The 18797-nt window shown below is 45.5% G+C and overlaps 2 protein-coding genes across 3 annotated transcripts; both read left to right on the top strand.

Moving 5' to 3' along the window:
• The first annotated feature begins 811 nt into the window (after positions 1-811).
• LOC142880839 (muscarinic acetylcholine receptor M2-like) lies at positions 812-8017 on the top strand. Its single transcript, XM_076014800.1, has 4 exons — positions 812-947; positions 4675-4908; positions 5374-6225; positions 6981-8017. The coding sequence occupies exons 2-4, from the start codon at positions 4741-4743 to the stop codon at positions 7290-7292; spliced, it is 1332 nt and encodes a 443-aa protein (XP_075870915.1). The 5' UTR covers positions 812-947; positions 4675-4740; the 3' UTR covers positions 7293-8017.
• Positions 8018-10245: 2228 nt separating this feature from the next.
• Positions 10246-17099, top strand: LOC142880824 (S-adenosylhomocysteine hydrolase-like protein 1). 2 transcript variants are annotated; one of them, XM_076014778.1, is made up of 17 exons: positions 10246-10548; positions 12826-12937; positions 13355-13492; positions 13630-13730; positions 13820-13922; positions 13999-14093; positions 14744-14850; positions 14930-15046; positions 15125-15188; positions 15259-15347; positions 15467-15537; positions 15620-15714; positions 15829-15927; positions 16094-16162; positions 16278-16356; positions 16443-16563; positions 16653-17099. In XM_076014778.1, exons 1-17 carry the CDS (start codon positions 10318-10320, stop codon positions 16657-16659), a joined length of 1698 nt encoding a protein of 565 aa, XP_075870893.1. In that variant the 5' UTR covers positions 10246-10317; the 3' UTR covers positions 16660-17099. The 2 variants fall into 2 exon arrangements, with proteins under 2 accessions (XP_075870893.1, XP_075870894.1); XM_076014779.1 differs by lacking the exon at positions 10246-10548 and adding an exon at positions 12415-12605.
• Positions 17100-18797: the final 1698 nt, after the last annotated feature.

Here is an 18797-nt window from a genome sequence, read left to right as displayed (position 1 = left end):
CACACAAAGTTAAACGCACACATGAGACACGGCGTCAGAGCCTTGTATTGATCTGTGTTCATGACAAATGCTCCAACAGCAGCAGTGCAGCCATGGCGAGACCTCTCCACTCTTTTTTCTGTCTTTCTTTCTTTCTTTTTCTTACGGCATAACATCTCCGACATCAGCATTATTTCCATTACATCCAGAGACCAATGCTGATGTAATCATTCTGCCATAAGTCTGGACTGGGACAAACCCAATAAATCATATCGTATTTTCTCATATTAAATCATCTTCAGAAGCTTGACTCTTGTCTGTTTGATGGCAGTATTCTCATTTCATTTGCAATATTGTTTCATGGAGGCAAACTATTATTCTTTGGTGATTCTCGTGGTGATTCCATCAAAGGAAGGTCATCCACCAACCCGGTGCAGGCCACGTCACGGATTTGGTTGAAAGGTCAAAACAACAGAGTGTTAAAGGTTAGCGTCCTGCAGCAGCAGGATGACAGTGTGACCCTCTTCTTCCCTCCGCTTTTTAATACCACTTTACCATCCTCGTCAACAGCCACTCAAGACTATTGTCTGCATGTCCGCCTGCAGCTCTTTCTGTGAGAAGATGGTGTGTTTGTGCTGGAGAGACCAGGGCTTTCCATGGTCCTGAACACAAACGTCTGCGTCTGGCCACTGCATCCAGCTCTTGCTTATTCAAATCTTTTTTTTTTTGCAACCCTGGTTCAGGGGATGCAACACGACGGTCACTAATAGCCCCCTCCCTCCCCTCTGTGTCAGTCCGTCTCTGTGTCTCCAATGCACAGGCGCTGCCACTCACTGGTGGTGGTCAGAGGAGGAGCAACATCAGTGGGAGAGATGATTCCGCCTGTGTCTCTGCCCCAGTGTTGACAGAGGTGAGAGGAACATGGACCACACCGAGGCAGCTCATCCACGCCACTCTCAGCAGCCAAGGTAGGAGCACACACACCTCTATGGATTTTCACCAAGCTTCTGCTGCTAAAAGCCACCAGGGACACATTTGTAAAAACAAAAAAACAAACAAAAAACATTTTTTAGGGCCTATTTTTCTTAATGCACATCCTGACCTACAGGTCCTAGGTCGCGATGGGTCAAAACGCCAAAGGAATAAGCTAAACTGAATGAAGACAAATCATCTACACTGTAAAGATAATGAAGATGGATGGACGATGCCAGTGGCAGGCTGTCTGGGAAAATTCCAGGAACATCATGTGATACCTTTAATATTGATTACTCATTTACTGAAATTGAACCCAGCAGTATAAGTTTCTTGCGGAGGTTTCTGCTCCGACCATCACTCCCTTAAGACTCCATTTGAAATCTTTGTGTGTATTCCTGTCCTGAACTGGATGGTTTTCATTTCACTGACCTCAGTTAGATCCTCCCTCTGGATTCCCTGGTCTCTCTGCTCCTACGGAATCCCCCTCTCTGGCTTCCCAATGTTTGTACATGAACACGAAATTAGATTTCAAACAAGCGACTCTTCTCTAAAAAGTTTAACCCTGCACAGTAAAGTCAAGTGAGGCTCTTTCAATCTTTGCTAATTACGCAGCATACTTCCAGACTCCATCTGCTACTTTGAAGCTACAGTCAAACTGACAAAACATCCTCACAAGTTTCAATGGTTATTTTCCGCTTTCTTTTCCCCAAATGTAGCATCAATTGGAATTTTTCTTCGTGCATTTATTTTGTATCCCTTTGCTCCCTGATTACACAGGGAGTGAAGAGGTTCTTCTTGGGTTCTGGTGCTTTATCAGACGTGCAGAGTGTTTATTCCCTTCACTGTTACACTGCTGTGTGAGGCTAAAGTTCAGCTCCATGTGAAATTCCCCAGTCTTTGCACAGAGGTGAAACTGCAACAAAGCCAACCAACATGAGAGATGTAGCAAATAAATGCAACATGTACACATACTTTAAAGAAACTATTCCCACACGTCATTAAAAAAATAAAAAAAATAAATGAATAAAAATTCTCACCTCATAAACGCTTGGACTGAACATCATGCACACAGTGTTTGTCCTGAAGTGTATTTTCATATTTTATGAATGCTTATGCTTTCTAGATGCTCATTGAGCTTAAAGTTCTTACAAGCAGCTAAAATTATTTTCCAGATTTCCAATTTGAAAATGTAAACACTGTGACATATTTACAAGATGAAATTCAATTTTGCAGTGAAACAATTAAAATTGCTTTTAATGGGCTGGCTGTTACAGGCTCTTTTGATGAAACACGCTGTTCCTGTTTTCCTACACATGCTCTCATCTCTGCAAACAAACCCGTCACTGTGTCCTCTGTTGGCCACTGACTGGGCAGCTGTCGACTGCGCTGTTTATGATATCAAAGACAGGGCAGACATTTTAAAGCCGAGCTCACCCAGCCAGATGAGTAGGCCCACTACGATACCCTCCAAGCTTATTACCGGCAGAGTTGTTGCAAGCAGCATCTGCTGGATCTAATTACTATGTTTCTCTGCCTGTCAAAGAAATACTACTTGCCTCTCTGACTCTTTCCAGTAGCTGGGAATTAGGAGAGGTTCAGTCATGCAGGTCATATTAGCATGACCATAAGGGGAAGAGAGGTGAGCAGGCCTTTAGCCAGCAAAACCTTTTGCTTCAAATTTACCCACACACCAGGCCAGGTCATGGAAGAGACACGTAAGTAAGCAATAAAGAATCAAGACTAGATGGAAGAAGCCAGGATTAACATTAGAAAAAGTCTACAACTTGAATATCTAGATCCATCCAGCTATTTTCTACCACTGCTTCTCCTGCACTCAGGGTTGCAGGGGTGCAGACGCCTTTGCCCACCCAGCCGTTTGTGTGTGTGTGGGCGGTTGTACACCTTGGGCAAGTCGGCAGTTTAATCTCTAAATCTATGTGCATTTACATTAATAGATATATAAGTACATGTGCAAATCCGAGGGAAACCCTCTATTTTCAGAACAATGGCAGCCTGCGATGTGTTGTGCACGCAGACATGTAATTACCAGTCGATACAAGGGAGCCCCTGTGAATCAAATGGTTTTACATCAGTTGTGCCAGAAGGGCCCAGCCGGACTGATTACTACACTGAGATCTAATAATAGCATGACTGAAAAGCCTCAAGGAAGGCAGTCCCTGCACTAATGTATCTTGATTTCATTGAACGCACAAACTTGGGTTGAGTCATATTTATCGAGCCCAACTTCCTAAATATCTACAACCTGCAACCATGTTTGGCTACTGAATTGAATAGAACACACAGACACACAAAGACACACAGACACACGCACACACACACACACACACACACACACACACACACACACACACACACACACACACACACACACACACCAATGCATACGCTTTTCTTTATCTTTGCAAGGATTTCCATGGACTTGCATTCATTTGGCATTCTGTCCACAGCTTCATCAGATGACAAACCCTAATCTGACCTCGTCCTCAAGATGCCAAATCTGAACCTGAACCAAACCCCAAACCCTTAATGTTTAGCCTTCACCCCAAGATTTAATGGTGAAATGTATTCTGGTTCTTACCATTTACCAAGCACACACATGCACGCGTGCGCGCACACACACACCAGCCCTTTCACAGCAGGAAACACCTAGAATAAGTCTTTGATGAGTGAGTGATAGAGTCAGAGACTGCGTAATGAAGTTTCATCTGGATGTAAGAGCAGGAAGGAAACATCTCTCAGGTACAGTATGATGTTATCATGTGGCCTAATGGAGTCACGTACACAGATTAAGTAGCATGCAGCTACCACTGTGGTCTCACCTAAATGTCTTTACATTGATTTTCCAATCTCAAAACATCAGTTAATCCTGTTGTCATGCTGTGTGTGCTGTCGTTCCAATCCTGCTTTCTGTCAGGTTTCCCCATTCATCCCATAGCCTCGCCTGATATCATTCTAAATGGAAAAAAACAGATATGGTTGCGTGTTATTATATGTGTGTGTGCGTGCGTGCTCTTCTAAGACATAGATCCAATTTTCACAGACGGCAGTTCCAATTTGACATGAAGGAGCAGAGGTGCGCCTGCAGGATCACAGTAACAAATTGAGTTTTTTTTTCCTTGTGAATTGGCTCTCAGCCACAGATGAGATACTCTCAGAGGGCATGTTCGCACTGTCAAGGCCAACTAGAGATGTAAATGAAGCCTCGTAAGGAGTCAGTGACTGCTCACGTTCACGCTCGGATTGTCAGATGTGATTACAGTTAAGCCTTCCAGGTCACTTCAGACATGTATCGAAAGCAGCAGAGCAGAACGGAGAAAGAAAAGATGCTTTCATTATTTTCGTTATTTTTTTTTTTAATCAATTAAAAACTGCAATGAATTATATATGGGGTATTAGGACCTTCAGTGTTAACGCACCAAAGCAGTTTAATCATGTTATTACTGATAGGAGAAAGTGGGGTGCTGCTGTTGCAACCTGTATTTGCTCACCTGTCCGCCTTTCACGGCGGTGCCAAGCCATCAGCTCCAAAACGCTCAAACACCTGCCACCTATTTACACATCAGCAGTTACACATGACTTTGCATCTACAACTGTGGTGACGGACACATTTGCACACCAGCACGGAAGAAGAACGGTACAATAAAGCCAACTTTGGATGTGTGGATGACCATTTTCTTCTGCTGTCTTTTCGTTTCCAAGGTGCAGATATGATTTGAGCCTGAAGCATCTGTGAGAAGGAAATCCAAGAACCAAGAACCTCCAGGCATGGAGACCCGGAACTCATCTCACAGCACCGACACCAGCGGCAACAACACCAGCATCTTCGCCGACAGTCCGTACACGACGGTGGAAATCGTGATCATCATCCTGGTGGCGGGATCTCTGAGTCTGGTCACTGTTGTCGGGAACATTCTGGTCATGCTTTCCATCAAGGTTGGTGCTTCACTTCTTGTGTATCAGCACTGGTACGTTACTAATGGACCAGGTTCAGTGTTTTTCAACCTCATTTTTTTTTATTGAAAAAAATCCCATTACACATCACCAACCAAAATATAATGAAATGACACTTTTTAGCATAATAAAAAAAAAATGCAGTCTCTTCAATTATTTAATATCACTAAATATGAAACCTGGGAAACCTGTTTAGATGCCAACGAAGTTGATATCCTGGGAGGAATTGAGGAAAACACACAATGGAATATTGTTTTGTTTTTTTCAGACCAATTAAGTAAAATTGGATAATATTTCACGGCACACCTGACATTATCTCATGCTACACTAGTGTGCTGCGGCCCTGTGGTTGAAAAACACTGACCTAGTTGACCTCAGACACCCCGAGGCTGCAGAAACATCACAAAAAAGAAACAGCAACAACTAACAACCTGCCTTTCCCTGAAGGTGAACAGGCACTTACAGACGGTCAACAACTACTTCCTGTTTAGCCTGGCCTGTGCGGACCTCATCATTGGCCTGTGCTCCATGAACCTGTACACAGTGTACATCGTGATTGGATACTGGCCCCTGGGCGCCGTGGTGTGCGACCTGTGGCTGGCCGTGGACTACGTGGTGAGCAACGCCTCTGTCATGAACCTCCTCATCATCAGCTTCGACCGCTACTTCTGCGTCACCAAGCCGCTCAGCTACCCGGCGCGCCGCAGTACCAAGATGGCGGGCCTGATGATCGCAGCCGCCTGGGTCCTGTCCTTCATCCTGTGGGCTCCAGCCATCCTCTTCTGGCAGTTCATCGTGGGCGTGAGAACAGTGCCGCTCACCGACTGCTACATCCAGTTCTTCTCCAACCCGGCCGTGACCTTCGGGACGGCCATAGCGGCGTTCTACCTGCCAGTGGCCATCATGATCTACCTGTACTGGCGGATCTCCAGGGCCAGCCGCAGCCGCGTGAGGAAGGACAGCAGGAAGGCGTCGGGCACCAGCCTGGGGGACGGCCCGTATCCCAGCCAAGACGACGGATGCCAGAGTCAGAGCAATTACATCGAACCCAGAGAGGCCAAGCAGGAGGCGGCCAAGGAGCAGCAGCAGCGGAATGGAAGTGGGCCGTGCAAGGAGGACGAGCACCAGGAAGACCCCATGGAAGACAGCATCCAAACGACAACCACGTCCAAAGACAACGCCGTGCTGGAGACGTCGCAGAAAGGCTCAGAAGGTGGCATCAGGTCGAGCCGAACTCCGCCCTCTCCGGAAAACTCAGCCGCTGACAGACAAAGTTTGGTTACAAGAACCCTGTTTAAGGTAAATGTAAAAGAAATGCTAAATCTTTACAACTTTAACTATGACTTTAGAAAAATACCTTTCCTCATTGAATTGTATTGAATTGGAAAGTGTTTAATATCTCAGAACAGCCACCAAACTTGTTAAAACTACGTGTTCTATGAAAATCGTTATTTATTATTGTCCATTCTTGCACATCAAGTTCATGCTGAAAATGATCAAAATGATCAATATCCTCACTGTTACTATGCAGGCAAAATTAAATAAACAAAATATATTCTAGTACTTAAACAAAGTTCAATTGTAAAACATGAATTAGCGTTAAGATCATTAAAACACATTGAATCATCCTGGATTCCAACCTTAAAATACAGCTGATTTATTAAGATTCAAGCTGGATATTTCACTCATTCATCAGTCCATCAGTCCATCAGCCTGAACATTCAGGGGCAGATCTGTGTCCAGGAGGAAATGACTGTTGTAGAAAAGGGATAAAAGACCAACAAAAAAAAAAAGCAGATAAGATGTTTTCTTGTCACATGTCAATGGCGGTGTCAGTACTCACCGCTATGAATAGCCGCCTTCAGTAATAAACACTAGGTTCACTGAGTCCCTTTTCATTTCCTTCAAGTGTTTTCTATGGGCTCTTTAGATGGACGCGTGAAGTAATAAGTCCAGCAGATGCAAGAAAGCAGGAAAGGAATAACAGACCAAAACATAATTAATTAAATGTATATTACAACTGCTGGATGATGAGAAAGCCTTTGGTTTCCCAGGTGACAAAGCAGAATGCAGTGGCCATGTGGAAAAAGAAGGGCATCTCCTCCCGGGAGAAGAAGGTCACGCGCACCATCATGGCCATCCTGGTGGCCTTCGTGGTCACCTGGACGCCGTACAACGTGATGGTGCTGATCAACACCTTTTGCTCCACCTGCATCCCAAACTCGCTGTGGACCATCGGCTACTGGCTCTGCTACATCAACAGCACCATCAACCCGGCCTGCTACGCCCTGTGCAACGCCACCTTCAAGAACACCTTCAAGCACCTGCTCCTGTGTCAGTACAAGAACATACGCATGGCGCGGTGAGGCTGGCGGGACCGTGACGCACTGGCTGAAGCTCATCCAGTCAGATGACCAAAAAAAAACCCCAGAGTGGGCGGAACTCTCTCTCTTTCACTTCTTCCCTGTGTGTCTCAGTGGTAGAACCTACTTTCAACGCAACTAATGCTGACGCCGTGTCACGCACCAGTCATCTATCATGAAGTTCCCTTGAACCGTAACATAAATACATAGCATTGTATTCTAATTGTCAAGGCCTCTTGTCAGGAATGCTGTTAATTGTGACTGAAAAAAACTTTAGAAGAACTCCTCTCTGCCTTCACGCCTCCTCTAGAAGAGCTTGCTCGCTGTGTGTTCTTTGATATGAATCCCGTTTGCTCCCCAGCGGTGTGACAGATGTGACGCTTTTGTGGCCATGACAGTGCTTGTTACTGTAGAATAAAAGTAGTATTGAAAGTCTAGAGTATGAAAGTATAATGCACTGAGTAATTTAAAGACCAACACATCAAAATCTATAGAAAAAATAAACTGTGAAAGAGGCAAAAAAAAAAAAAAATGTATCTGAGCATAAAACGGTGAACTGCTAACTTTGTGTGTATGTAAATGTGCGTGTGTGTTTGCCATTCATCAAAATATACAAGTACTCCATGTTGTTATGAAATGAGCTCCAAGTGTATTTTTTGTCAATAGCGAACCCCTTTTCTTTGTACAAAAACACATTTTCCCCAAATAAAAGCAACAAAGTGGAATAGTTTGCAGCCCTTTCATCCATATCACCAGAAGTATTGAATTTTCTTCCTGAATGTTTTTTTTGCATCACATTAGGCTTTAACATCCAGCCACTTCAAGCCTGGCTGCAGAGGAAGAGCAGCTCCACACAGTTTGGATATATTGTTGCTGTCGCTGCTTAGCATATGATGTGGACCAAATCTTCCAGATCTGTTGGAGACACAGAAAATCAAACCCCAGAGGGGTTAAATAAAGTGCAGAGAGCAGTGAGTGCTCTGCCTGTAAACAAACTGTAATATACAGATGCACACTTCTTGGAAGCCATAAGATTTTTGATTTAATTTAGAAGAACATATTGGACACTATCAGTAATATTAAAATTTGGATTTTTTTTTTCTCTGAATAACATATAGATTGAAAACATTTTGACTCTTTTAGAGCCAGGTGGAGGCTACAGAATGTGAATGTAGCCTGCAGTGTTCTCGCCTGCTGTTCACCAAATGACCTGTGGCTTATAGCCCTTAATGGGCCGCATATGGCCCTCGGGCCGTAGTTTGCCCATGCCTGGGTTTAACCAAAGTTTCAATTTGTTCAGATTGACATGGCACCAGAGAAAGCACACAGCCATTCCACCAGCGTATGTCACCACACAGGAGAAGCAGCTCACCGATCTCAGCTGTGTGCCTGCATCTTAAGGGGGAAGGTGGGTCTGTTGATGAGGAGAGACCATTGTAAAGTGCTTTGGGGTACCACAATGGTGCTGGGATGCACTATATAAGCCTAGGTTGTTTAATAATATTGTTATTTGTGTTTTCTTTCCCATAATTATGTTTTCATATGTTTAAAATATCAATTTTATACAAAAACATATTAGTTATTCCTAACGGAAAAATCCTGAGCTTAATTTCTGGTTAGGCAACACGTAGTAGCATCCGTTTGCTTTCCTAATGTGACACCAGATTAGTAAATTCCTGCACTGAGAAGAAATTAGGAACAGCAGGAAGCTGAGAGAAGAGGCTGTACTGGCTCCTCTTCAAGTCGCTGCTTCTTGTCAGACTGAGAAAAACACTCAGAGGCTCCACACTGAGCTAACAGCAGACGATAAGGTGTCAGCAAGGCTGTGGAACTGTGGCGCCCTCTGGTGGTGGCAAGCACTCCTCCGTTCAATACCTGCGCACCAGCGGAGGGCCCCAGCTCTCAATGTTCCCTGCATGGGCTCTCTGTTGATAAAACAGTTGCGCCATACATTTGCTAAACATCAGGGATGGTCATGGCAAAGTTTGTGCGTGTGTGTGTGTGTGTGTGTGTGTGTGTGTGTGTGTGTGTGTGTGTGTGTGTGTGTGTGTGTGACAAGAGTGCTGACAACTGATCTTCACCAAGTCTCACTTGAATACCAATTGATCAAAGAGAAAAAAAGAAGACTCAAGGTGCAGGTGAAGGTGCAGTTTGGTCTCTGTCACGTCACAATCTTCTCACACTGAATTTCATTTGGAAACGGCCGCTCTGATCCGGATTCTCCTTTTCTGACGTCTCACTCGATCTCACATCTTTCTCATAGCAGCTGTGAGCAGCTGAAAATTCACTGAGGATTTGTGCCGTCGCATTTTGCCCACTGATGAGTCAGCAGGTTTTTTCTTATTATTAGTGAATCTAAACCAAACAGCCAGTAATAGAATAGATGTAGAATAGATGCACTTTATTAATCCAAAATTGGAAAACTGCATTTTATGTCATTTTGAAACAGACAGATTATACTGTTTGGTTACATGCTGGCATCTATCAGTCAATGTTACAGATTTAAGTTGAAAGTGGACTTGATAAAGGAGGCTGCCAGTCGCTATGTGCACACTATTGATGCTGGTGGAGTTTCGTGTAAAAACACAACCATTCCTTTTTGTTTATTGTGTAACCGTCTGTTTGTATTACACTCACATTTATGATTGAAGTCTGTGTTATCAAAGACAACAGAAAAGTGGCTGCGGAGGCTCCGCAGCTTCAAGCCACAGCTCCTCCTCCAGACATGAGGGCATCACGCTGACATCTACCTCCAGGACGTGCTGCTGTGGAGACTTACAAGCCCAGGTTCCATCTCCCCCCCGTTCAAGAAGCTGGGCTCACTGTCACTGTTTGGCCTGTACACACTGCATCCAGCGCTAATTAGCCACTTTCGCCGGTCAAACTATCAAACACTGGCTCCTGTTTAATGTAAACAGCGGCGCTGCAGGAGAAGATATCAGACGCATGAGGGCGGCGGCCGCCAGCAGGTCCGCTGTCAGATCACCTGAGCAGCATTCGGCTCATTCGTGGCCTTCCTGGCCCAGTCATGACTGAAGAGCAGGAGCTGACAGGAGGCGACTGGGAGAAGCTGCCGCTACCTGCTGGGCATCCCGGACCACGGCGGGACGACGGGGAAAACTCTGCTGACGCTGAGGGGGGAGGAGGCAGCGATCGCAGCCCCGACCTGCTGCAGATGCTGAGGGCAGCCGAGAGCCGCAGGGGCGCGCCCCACAGCCAGGACCAGGAGCCGGTGGCTGAGGCCCAGAGGACTGACATGGTGAGTTGGGATGCAAACGTGGCGCGTTGATGTGTACGTCTGTGTGTGTGCGACAGAGGAAGCGTGAATGTTCAGAAGCTGAGTGAGACGTTAATGATTTGAAGGAAGGAACACTGAGGTCTTTGAATATTTGACCAGCACACGCAGCACACTTATTGTGGGTCATTGAGTTGGTCGACGAAACCTGAGGGGGAAGCACATTCTTCAGACTAATTTCTATTATTTTATTGTAAATACATTACTCAAAGTCCCTCTATGGCACTAAAGATACACGACTTTAGTTAAAAGTCCTTAATGTGTTTTGTTAAGAAGAAATCAGATTACCCTGCTGCGCATAACCACAACTTCAGATGCTGCAAAATGGATGGAATTACTTTCTTCTTTCCCGTTTCTTCTTCATTTGAACTTCAATGTCAAAGAGACTTTGTCCGGGTATTGCTGACTCTATGTCTGTTACTGCGCCCTGCTGTAAAGCAGTTGCATGCTAGTTGCAAAACAGTTGCACAAGTGAGCTTAACAGAACAGAGAACTTCAATTCTAAGTCACTCTTACATCTCCAGCAAGGCAGCCCAGCTTGCTGTCGGTGTTTTTTGAATCCTTGTTACATTTGTTTTGCACTTTGTTCCTCCTCTGTGGAGACGTTTTGAACCCGAGCGCTCTGACTTTAATCTCACTTTTAAAAGCCAAATGCAAGTCTTCTCTGGAGACATGGACCAGTTTTTAATTTTCCATAAAACCAAGGTCACTCCAAGGTCACTTGTGATTACAGGCTGTATGGGTTGAACAGACTTTCATGGTAAAATATTTTCAGCTGTCTTTCTCTTTCTCTTCTCGTTCTCATGAAAGTGTGCCCATGTATGTTCTCCTCCATACCGTCTACTTAATGTGCAGCCCGGGAGCAGAGTGCACTTAACAGTCTGCCTCCCTGTGGCCTCAGGTAACACTTAACCCCGCTGCTCTTTCTTTAACAGCACCCTGTCTTCTTTTCTGTCTCCAACCTGTTCTGCCGTATGAAAATCCTCTGCGCTCTCCTCTCTGAACGCCACAAAGACACTCACTGTTCTCGCCACCTGTCACCTGGACCTGCTTTGTTGAGGGTGTGGCCTAAGTCTGTGAACTCGGACATTAATAGCTTCAAGTCACAACTCTACAAAACTAAAACGAAAAGCAACTGTGGAACAGTGTGTGAGCCAGCATGAAGAAAGTGTACAAACTAGTGGACATGAGTAAAGCCAAGGACGAGGATACAGTTGAAACGATCTACATCAAGGTATCGCTGCTCTCGTTTGGGGCTGTCGTTCACATTCTCACAGTAAAAGTTTCGTAGGTCGTCTTTCAGCAGGCAGAGTCCAGCAGGCAGAGTCCAGCAGACTGCACCGCAAGGTTGAAGTTTAACCCTTACAAATGAATGTTTTCAGGATTTTTTTTTACTATAAGTTATTGACTCTGTGAAGAACGTGAAGATTTATGACCTTTGCAGTAGCTCCAGTCCAGGCTTAATGACCATTTGTGTTAAAGATTAGGAACTGACCTCCGAGAGGAAAGTTAAATATCACACCGCGCTGGGTTGAAGGCGCCACCAGGCACGAAAACGTTGCCTCTTTAATTTCTCAATGTATCTGAAAAACTCAAAAATTCAATTCACTCTCAAACATTCACTGCTTTGTTTGTCTCCATCCTATTTCCTGTTAAAGAAAATTGTGTCAAATGCATTTAAATCAAATCTCTTTAGACGAAATCCTCGAGCATTTGCACAGTAATATCTGCTTCCTGCAAGCTTCTCACTCTCCCAAGCCAATAGGTCACCACTGAGGCGTGACTGCGCTGGTGGGTGTGGGCATGCGTCTCCTCTCATGGACAAAAGTCCAATTTCTAATAAATGCAGGATGCTGGAGAAGGAGAGAATAAGCCATCCGATTAGCTTTTTGCTTCTGTGATTCTGGTATTTCGTAGCTGGCCAGAGGCTCAGACACAGTCAGGCCAGCAGCCAGGGAGCAGATATGGCCAAGCAGGATTCCTGTGGCGGCAACACAACCTTGGAGCTGCCACAGCGGATGGTGAGGCGGCTTCAGAGTTGGAGACGTGGCAGGAGAAGGAGGAGAGATGAGTGGCAGCGGCGGGCTGAGCAGAGAGCTTCAAGTTTACATGAAATTCTCCTCGTGCGCCACATGATTTCTGCGTTGATTTCTTTCTGAGTTGATTTGGACCCCTTCGGATGGAAGCAGCAGCTGACAAACTCTCTCTGTGCTTCTCTCTCTTTTGTTCTGTCTGCTAAAGCAAATTCAGTTCAGTGATCAGAAGCAGGAATTCAACAAACATCCCACCAAGAGCGGCCGCCGTTCGCTGTCCCGCTCAGTCTCTCAGTCGTCTACTGACAGCAACAGCTCAGGTAAGTGAAGCCCAAAACACAGATGGGGACACGCACGCAGACCTCATTCTAATCACGTCTTTGTGGCGCAAACTGTGCCGGTTCAGATCCCGGCAGCAGCAGAACTGCGGGCCTGCGGATTAGGCTCGGCTAGTCTCCTCCAACGGAACATTAATTACGAGGAAAATTCTTCTGCAGAATTAAATCTCCTTCATTTGGTCCTAATCCGCTCTGCAAGCCTTTCTCAAACGTGCCAATAACTGCCGACGTTTATACAGACTTCAAAGCTTCAGAAAAATCCTACCCTAGTGGCTAATTCTTGCAACAACAAGAGCCGAGTTATAAATCACGTTTCCAACCAATCAGCTGTCTCTGTCTTGCCTTAAGACTCTACGTGCTGATTCTTTGAAAACAAAGGTTCCATTTGTTGCGTTGTAGTGTTCAGCGAAAGCTCGGATGATGGGTCTTCACCCAGAGAGAAGCAGCAGAAGACCTCCAAGGGCTCCTCCGACTTCTGCGTCAAAGACATCACAAAGGCAGAGTTTGGCCGCAAGGAAATTGAAATTGCTGAGCAAGGTAAAGATTTGACAAAGTTGAATCCACACAGAACTGTCTCCTCTATACCCGCAATAGGACTTACTGCAAAAGAGGTATGATCCACCTCATAGATGAGTAAAGTAATGTGTGAAAAAGTGTCTTCCTGTGGTGTGAAGAGATGCCGGCTCTGATGGCCCTGAGGAAGAAAGCAGCGGAGGAGAAACCGCTGGCTGGCGCCAAAGTGATTGGCTGCACACACATCACCGCACAGACGGCGGTCAGTCAGACAGACACACCTCTGCAAATCAATCATATCAATTACTACATAAGGTGAATAGGGGTAACATGCTTGTTTGTGTGCTGCAGGTGCTGATTGAGACGCTGTCAGCGCTGGGAGCTCGGTGTCGCTGGGCTGCCTGCAACATCTTCTCCACCCAGAACGCTGTGGCCGCTGCTCTGGCAGAGAGAGGTAGCGACCACCCGACTCATCCGCTCCTTCTGCTCCACTCTGCTTTTAACTGTCGCCCCCTGCTGTGTCCCCTCAGGCACTGCAGTGTTTGCGTGGAGAGGAGAGTCGGAGGACGACTTCTGGTGGTGCATCGGCCGTTGTGTGGGTGCAGACGTGTGGCAGCCCAACATGGTGCGTTGATCGCCGCCAATGCGTTGGTCAAAGGGAGTCAGTCCATGAACTCGTTCAGAGGTTACACCAGGGGTTCGCAAAGTTTTTGATTGGTGGGCCAAAGTAGGTTCTAAAATTTGACAGAGGAGCCGGAGCAGGAGCAGATGGACGGGGTGTTTAGTGAGCCACCTCATCGGAGGGAAAAATATATTATGGGATATGTAGAAAACATGTAGCTTTGATGTCAATTGAAAATAAACAAAAGTGCTAACACAAAACTCTTAAAACACTGAAGAAATGGATGAAATACTGCTTTTTTTATGCCTTATTTACTTTTAATATAGTTTCTTCAAGTTCGGTGGGCCGGATTAAAAAGCTTAATGGGCGGCATATGGCCCCCAGGCCCTAGTTTGCCCATGTCTTTACTAAGGTGTAACCCCGCCTTCACTCCAAGACAGCTGTGCTGATTGAAGATGCATTAAAAACATCAATCTAAGGTGCATATTTCCAAATAGCAGCATAGTTTAAATAGATCAGACTGAACCAGGCTTGGCTTCACTCACTGTAGTGATCTGTGCCTCCGACAGCTTCAGTAACACGTCCTTTAATATCTTCAAGCCCGAGACCAACTGAGATTGCATCAGCTGAGTGTTAACTTGACTCCCTGTCAGATCTTGGATGATGGCGGCGACCTGACCCACTGGATCCACAAGAGTTATCCCAGCTTGTTCAAGCGGCTGAGAGGCATCGTGGAGGAGAGCGTCACAGGCATCTTTCGGTGATTCTCACACACACACAAAGACAACTCAAGCTTCACTCCACAGACGTCTCTACAGTCCTTCACCTTGGTGTTTCAGGCTGCACCAGCTGTCAAAGGCCGGCAAGCTGTGCGTCCCTGCCATGAACGTCAACGACTCGGTGACCAAGCAGAAGTTTGACAACCTCTACTGCTGCAAGGAGTCCATATTGGACGGGTAGTGGAGCGTACACATACTGGTGGGGTGAAAACATGACAGTGCAACCAGCCTCACTGTACTGGGACTGTGTTTCAGGCTGAAGAGAACCACCGACATCATGTTTGGAGGGAAACAGGTGGTGGTGTGCGGTTATGGCGAGGTCAGTGAGACGATGAATCTCCCCAGAACATCTGAGCTCCTCTGACCGCTTTCATCTTTCAACCCAATAGGTGGGCAAAGGCTGCTGCGCCGCACTGAAAGCACTGGGCGCTGTCATATACGTCACAGAGGTGGATCCCATTTGTGCCCTTCAGGCCTGGTATGTCTTGTTGCACAGATGTGATGCACAGATGTGTTTCTCTCCCGCATGTTGCAAGAAGCTGCACAAAGACCTCGCAGGAGACTGCTAATGAAACTCTTCCCCACGCTCTCTTTCAGCATGGACGGCTTTAGAGTGATCAAACTGAGTGAGGGGGTCAGACACGCAGACATGGTCATCACCTGCACAGGTAACTGCACAGAGCTGCTCTGTTCTTATGAAAAATAGCAACACAACACAGGCAACAGGCTAAATTCTGGTCTGTTCTCCAGGCAACAAAAACGTAGTTGGAAGAGAACATCTGGACAAACTGAAGAACGGCTGCGTTATCTGCAACATGGGCCACTCCAGCACAGAGATAGAGTTGGTAAGACAACCTGTGCGTGTGCGTGTGTGTGTGTGTGTGTGTGTGTGTGTGTGTGTGTGTGTGTGTGTGTGTGTGTGTATGTGAAAGTGTCAATGATTTGCCTGTGATTCTCAGGCCAGTCTGAAGACCCCGGAGCTGAGGTGGGAGCGTGTGAGGCCTCACGTGGATCATATCATTTGGCCCGATGGCAAGAGGGTCGTACTACTGGCCGAGGTGATGACACATCTGGCACAGTACACATCATCACATCATGTAGACAAAATCATTTTTAAAAAGACATAATTCAGTAAAATGAGAAAAAGATCTTCTATTGAACATGAGGATGTTCAGGGGTTTTTCCACATTGTCACTGTAGTTTTTTGTCAATATGTTGTCTCAGGGTCGTTTGCTTAATCTGAGCTGCTCCACGGTGCCTTCACTGGTCCTCTCCATCACCACCACAACTCAGGTGATGACTTGACCTTATACTGTATTTATGTACAAGTATAATCTTTAAAAAAAAAACAAAAAAAAAACCTGTCGAGTGTCATCTGTGTTAAGATAAGAGAGACTTGTCCACGCAGGCCCTGGCTCTGATAGAGCTGTACAGCGCTCCGGAGGGACGATACAAACAGGACGTCTACCTGCTGCCAAAGAAAATAGGCAAGTCCCTGGATCCCACCAATCAGGCGATGACAGCCACTCTGGGATCCGCCAGTGAGACTCACATTATTTCTGTGTGATTTTAGATGAGTTTGTGGCCAGTCTTCACCTGCCCACATTTGACGCTCACCTCACGGAGCTGACCGATGAGCAGGCCAAGTACCTGGGCGTCGGCAGGAAGGGGCCGTTCAAACCCAGCTATTATAGGCAAGGACATATTGGCAAGATATTCAGAAGTGGTTTTATTCAGAATATTTACCTGATATTCTTTTTTTTTTCTTCTTCTTTTTTTACAGGTATTAACCACCTGAGTGCTTAGACTGAGGGTTTCAAGGTGGCCAGTTCTCATTTCTGCAGACATGGAGGACCTCTGCTGGTGGTTTCCTCATATTACAGAAAGATGCTTTATAATAATTGTCCAACGCATAATTTCAATTTGAATAATATATGTTGACAGTAAACCGTACAATCTTCATGCAACAAATATGGTCCTGCATTTTCTTTATAAACACAAAGATAACGTGGTCATATTATGCGACAACTCAGACTTTGAAATGCATCAACAATTTCCCCACTAGGGGGCAGAGTCCGGCAGTCTTTCACAGTCAACACAGCGTTGCACCAATTATGAACTAGTTTAGTTGGTTTATAAATAAATAAATAAATAAATAAATAAATAAATAAATAAATAAAGTCAGAGTGTGTAGCCTGCCCCCTGGTGGTGCTGCACCACTTTAACTATGCCCGTTCAAGTGTTGGTTTTTATATATTATTATATTATTACTGAGACCTTTCTCGGCCGCAATAAAACACAGTGTGAGTTCAGGTTCGTGACTCTCTTACCCTGCAACCCGAGCCATCGACCTCGTCGTTCACACGTGTTTCTTTCCTCCTACTGCTCGCAGATTGGATTGGATGCTCGTGACACCAAGCGGCCATCTTATTGGTTTAGCCGGAACCGAGTCATGGAAATAACACTACGCACAAACGAAATAGTCCCGATTTAACGCGCTTATTTAGAATTAACTACAGGACGACACATGGATGAACTTTTGATTTCGCACTTAACACTAATATGCCTATATATGTAGTCCCTCACGTGACCATGACATACAATACTAATTATAATAAAAGAATAACGTGTAATTCTCTAAATCTGAATCAACGTGAAATTTGAGCAACCGTCTTGCAGTCTGTTTTCTTCTGTTTGATGTGAAGACTACAAACCCAATACTTCAGCTATATAAAGTCAAGTTGTGTCCACACAGTCTATAGCAGGTATTTTGGAGCCTTTCCTCGAGATACCTGGGAGTGCAGCTGGATGGCAAGGACAGGAGAACTGCACTGGACAGCCAACACAGCTCACCTGTTCTGAGACAGTACAAGTGGTCACTTTCCTTGACAGTTGGATCCAGTCTGTCTCATACTGGCGTCCTAAAAATACCCCTCTGCCCCTGGATTACGGTAATCCAGAGTCCCTCTGCTTGTTTCTTGTGTGTGTGTGTGTGTGAGAGAGAGAGAGAGAGGGAGAGAGAGAGAGGTTGCAACCTTTCTGTCGATCCTTCCTGGTGGAGGTCACACTGTGCCACACTGGTCAACAAACTAAAGGTGACTCGCTGATGTCCACTCAATCAAACAAGTTAAACAATTTATTTTAAAAAAGACAAAGAAGATCAGATGGGTTTTTATTTTTTTTTAATGTGAAATGTATTCAACAGTGAAGTAGTAAAACAATGCTCAAAGGAAGGCAGCTCAGCTGTCTGGATGATAGCAATAAAGCAGCCATTAGTGTGAGAGATTAGTAAGGAGATCCAGTGACTTCCACAACCAGGATGTGTGTGTGTGTGTGCGCGTTAATCCATTGGTGGTTGATGCGTTTGAGAATAACAGATGGCTCTCTCAGCCAATCAACTGTCAGACCTGCACTCAAGAAAGCAGGAAGTTCAGAGTTCAGTGTGTCCAAGTCTTTCTATTTCTGTTTGTCATGTGTGGGTGTGCTTCTCTTTCTCTCTCTCTGTCTGTGTGTGTCCTTCTTGTGTTGGGGATTCCTCCTAAAGAGCTTTGATGCCTCCCCTGCATCACTGCACGGTCTAATCACTGGTAGCAGCTGTCAGCGTGTTGGACTCCCTCCTTCCTCTCTGACGTCTGCTGACACCACTTAACCCCCACATCCTCAGCAGAGAGATGCACTCACGGGCTACAACTATCATGAAACATGATGAACACGTCAGACTTTCTCTGCCCAAACAAACTCAAAACACATTCACCTTTATTTCTGGGTTGGTTTAAAGGTGCCTGAGCTGATTTATGCTGATATGGGGACAGGGGGGGTCAGGATTCTCTCTTTCATCCATTTATCACCTGTCATCGCTCATTTCAGTTGTTAATGCACTTACAGTACCATACTATGGGGTTGAGTGTTAAATAGTATAAGTAAAGTT

This window comes from Nelusetta ayraudi, unplaced genomic scaffold, assembly GCF_046127955.1.
Source record: "Nelusetta ayraudi isolate G7.1 ecotype Tasmania unplaced genomic scaffold, CSIRO-AGI_Nayr_v1 ptg000173l, whole genome shotgun sequence".
Lineage (NCBI taxonomy): Eukaryota > Metazoa > Chordata > Actinopteri > Tetraodontiformes > Monacanthidae > Nelusetta > Nelusetta ayraudi.
Note: the sequence above shows the minus strand (reverse complement) of the source record. Positions and strands in the feature narration are given on the sequence as shown.

What these genes read in the sequence shown, in the direction of transcription:
- LOC142880839 (XM_076014800.1), top strand. Translation starts at nt 4,741, where the DNA reads ATGGAGACCCGGAACTCATCTCACAGCACCGACACCAGCGGCAACAAC. An exon ending in TGGTCATGCTTTCCATCAAG is followed by an intron (nt 4,909 to 5,373) that starts GTTGGTGCTTCA and finishes CTTTCCCTGAAG; the next exon opens with GTGAACAGGCACTTACAGAC. An exon ending in TTACAAGAACCCTGTTTAAG is followed by an intron (nt 6,226 to 6,980) that starts GTAAATGTAAAA and finishes TTGGTTTCCCAG; the next exon opens with GTGACAAAGCAGAATGCAGT.
- LOC142880824 (XM_076014778.1), top strand. Translation starts at nt 10,318, where the DNA reads ATGACTGAAGAGCAGGAGCTGACAGGAGGCGACTGGGAGAAGCTGCCG. An exon ending in CATGGTCATCACCTGCACAG is followed by an intron (nt 15,538 to 15,619) that starts GTAACTGCACAG and finishes TCTGTTCTCCAG; the next exon opens with GCAACAAAAACGTAGTTGGA. An exon ending in CCAGCACAGAGATAGAGTTG is followed by an intron (nt 15,715 to 15,828) that starts GTAAGACAACCT and finishes TGTGATTCTCAG; the next exon opens with GCCAGTCTGAAGACCCCGGA.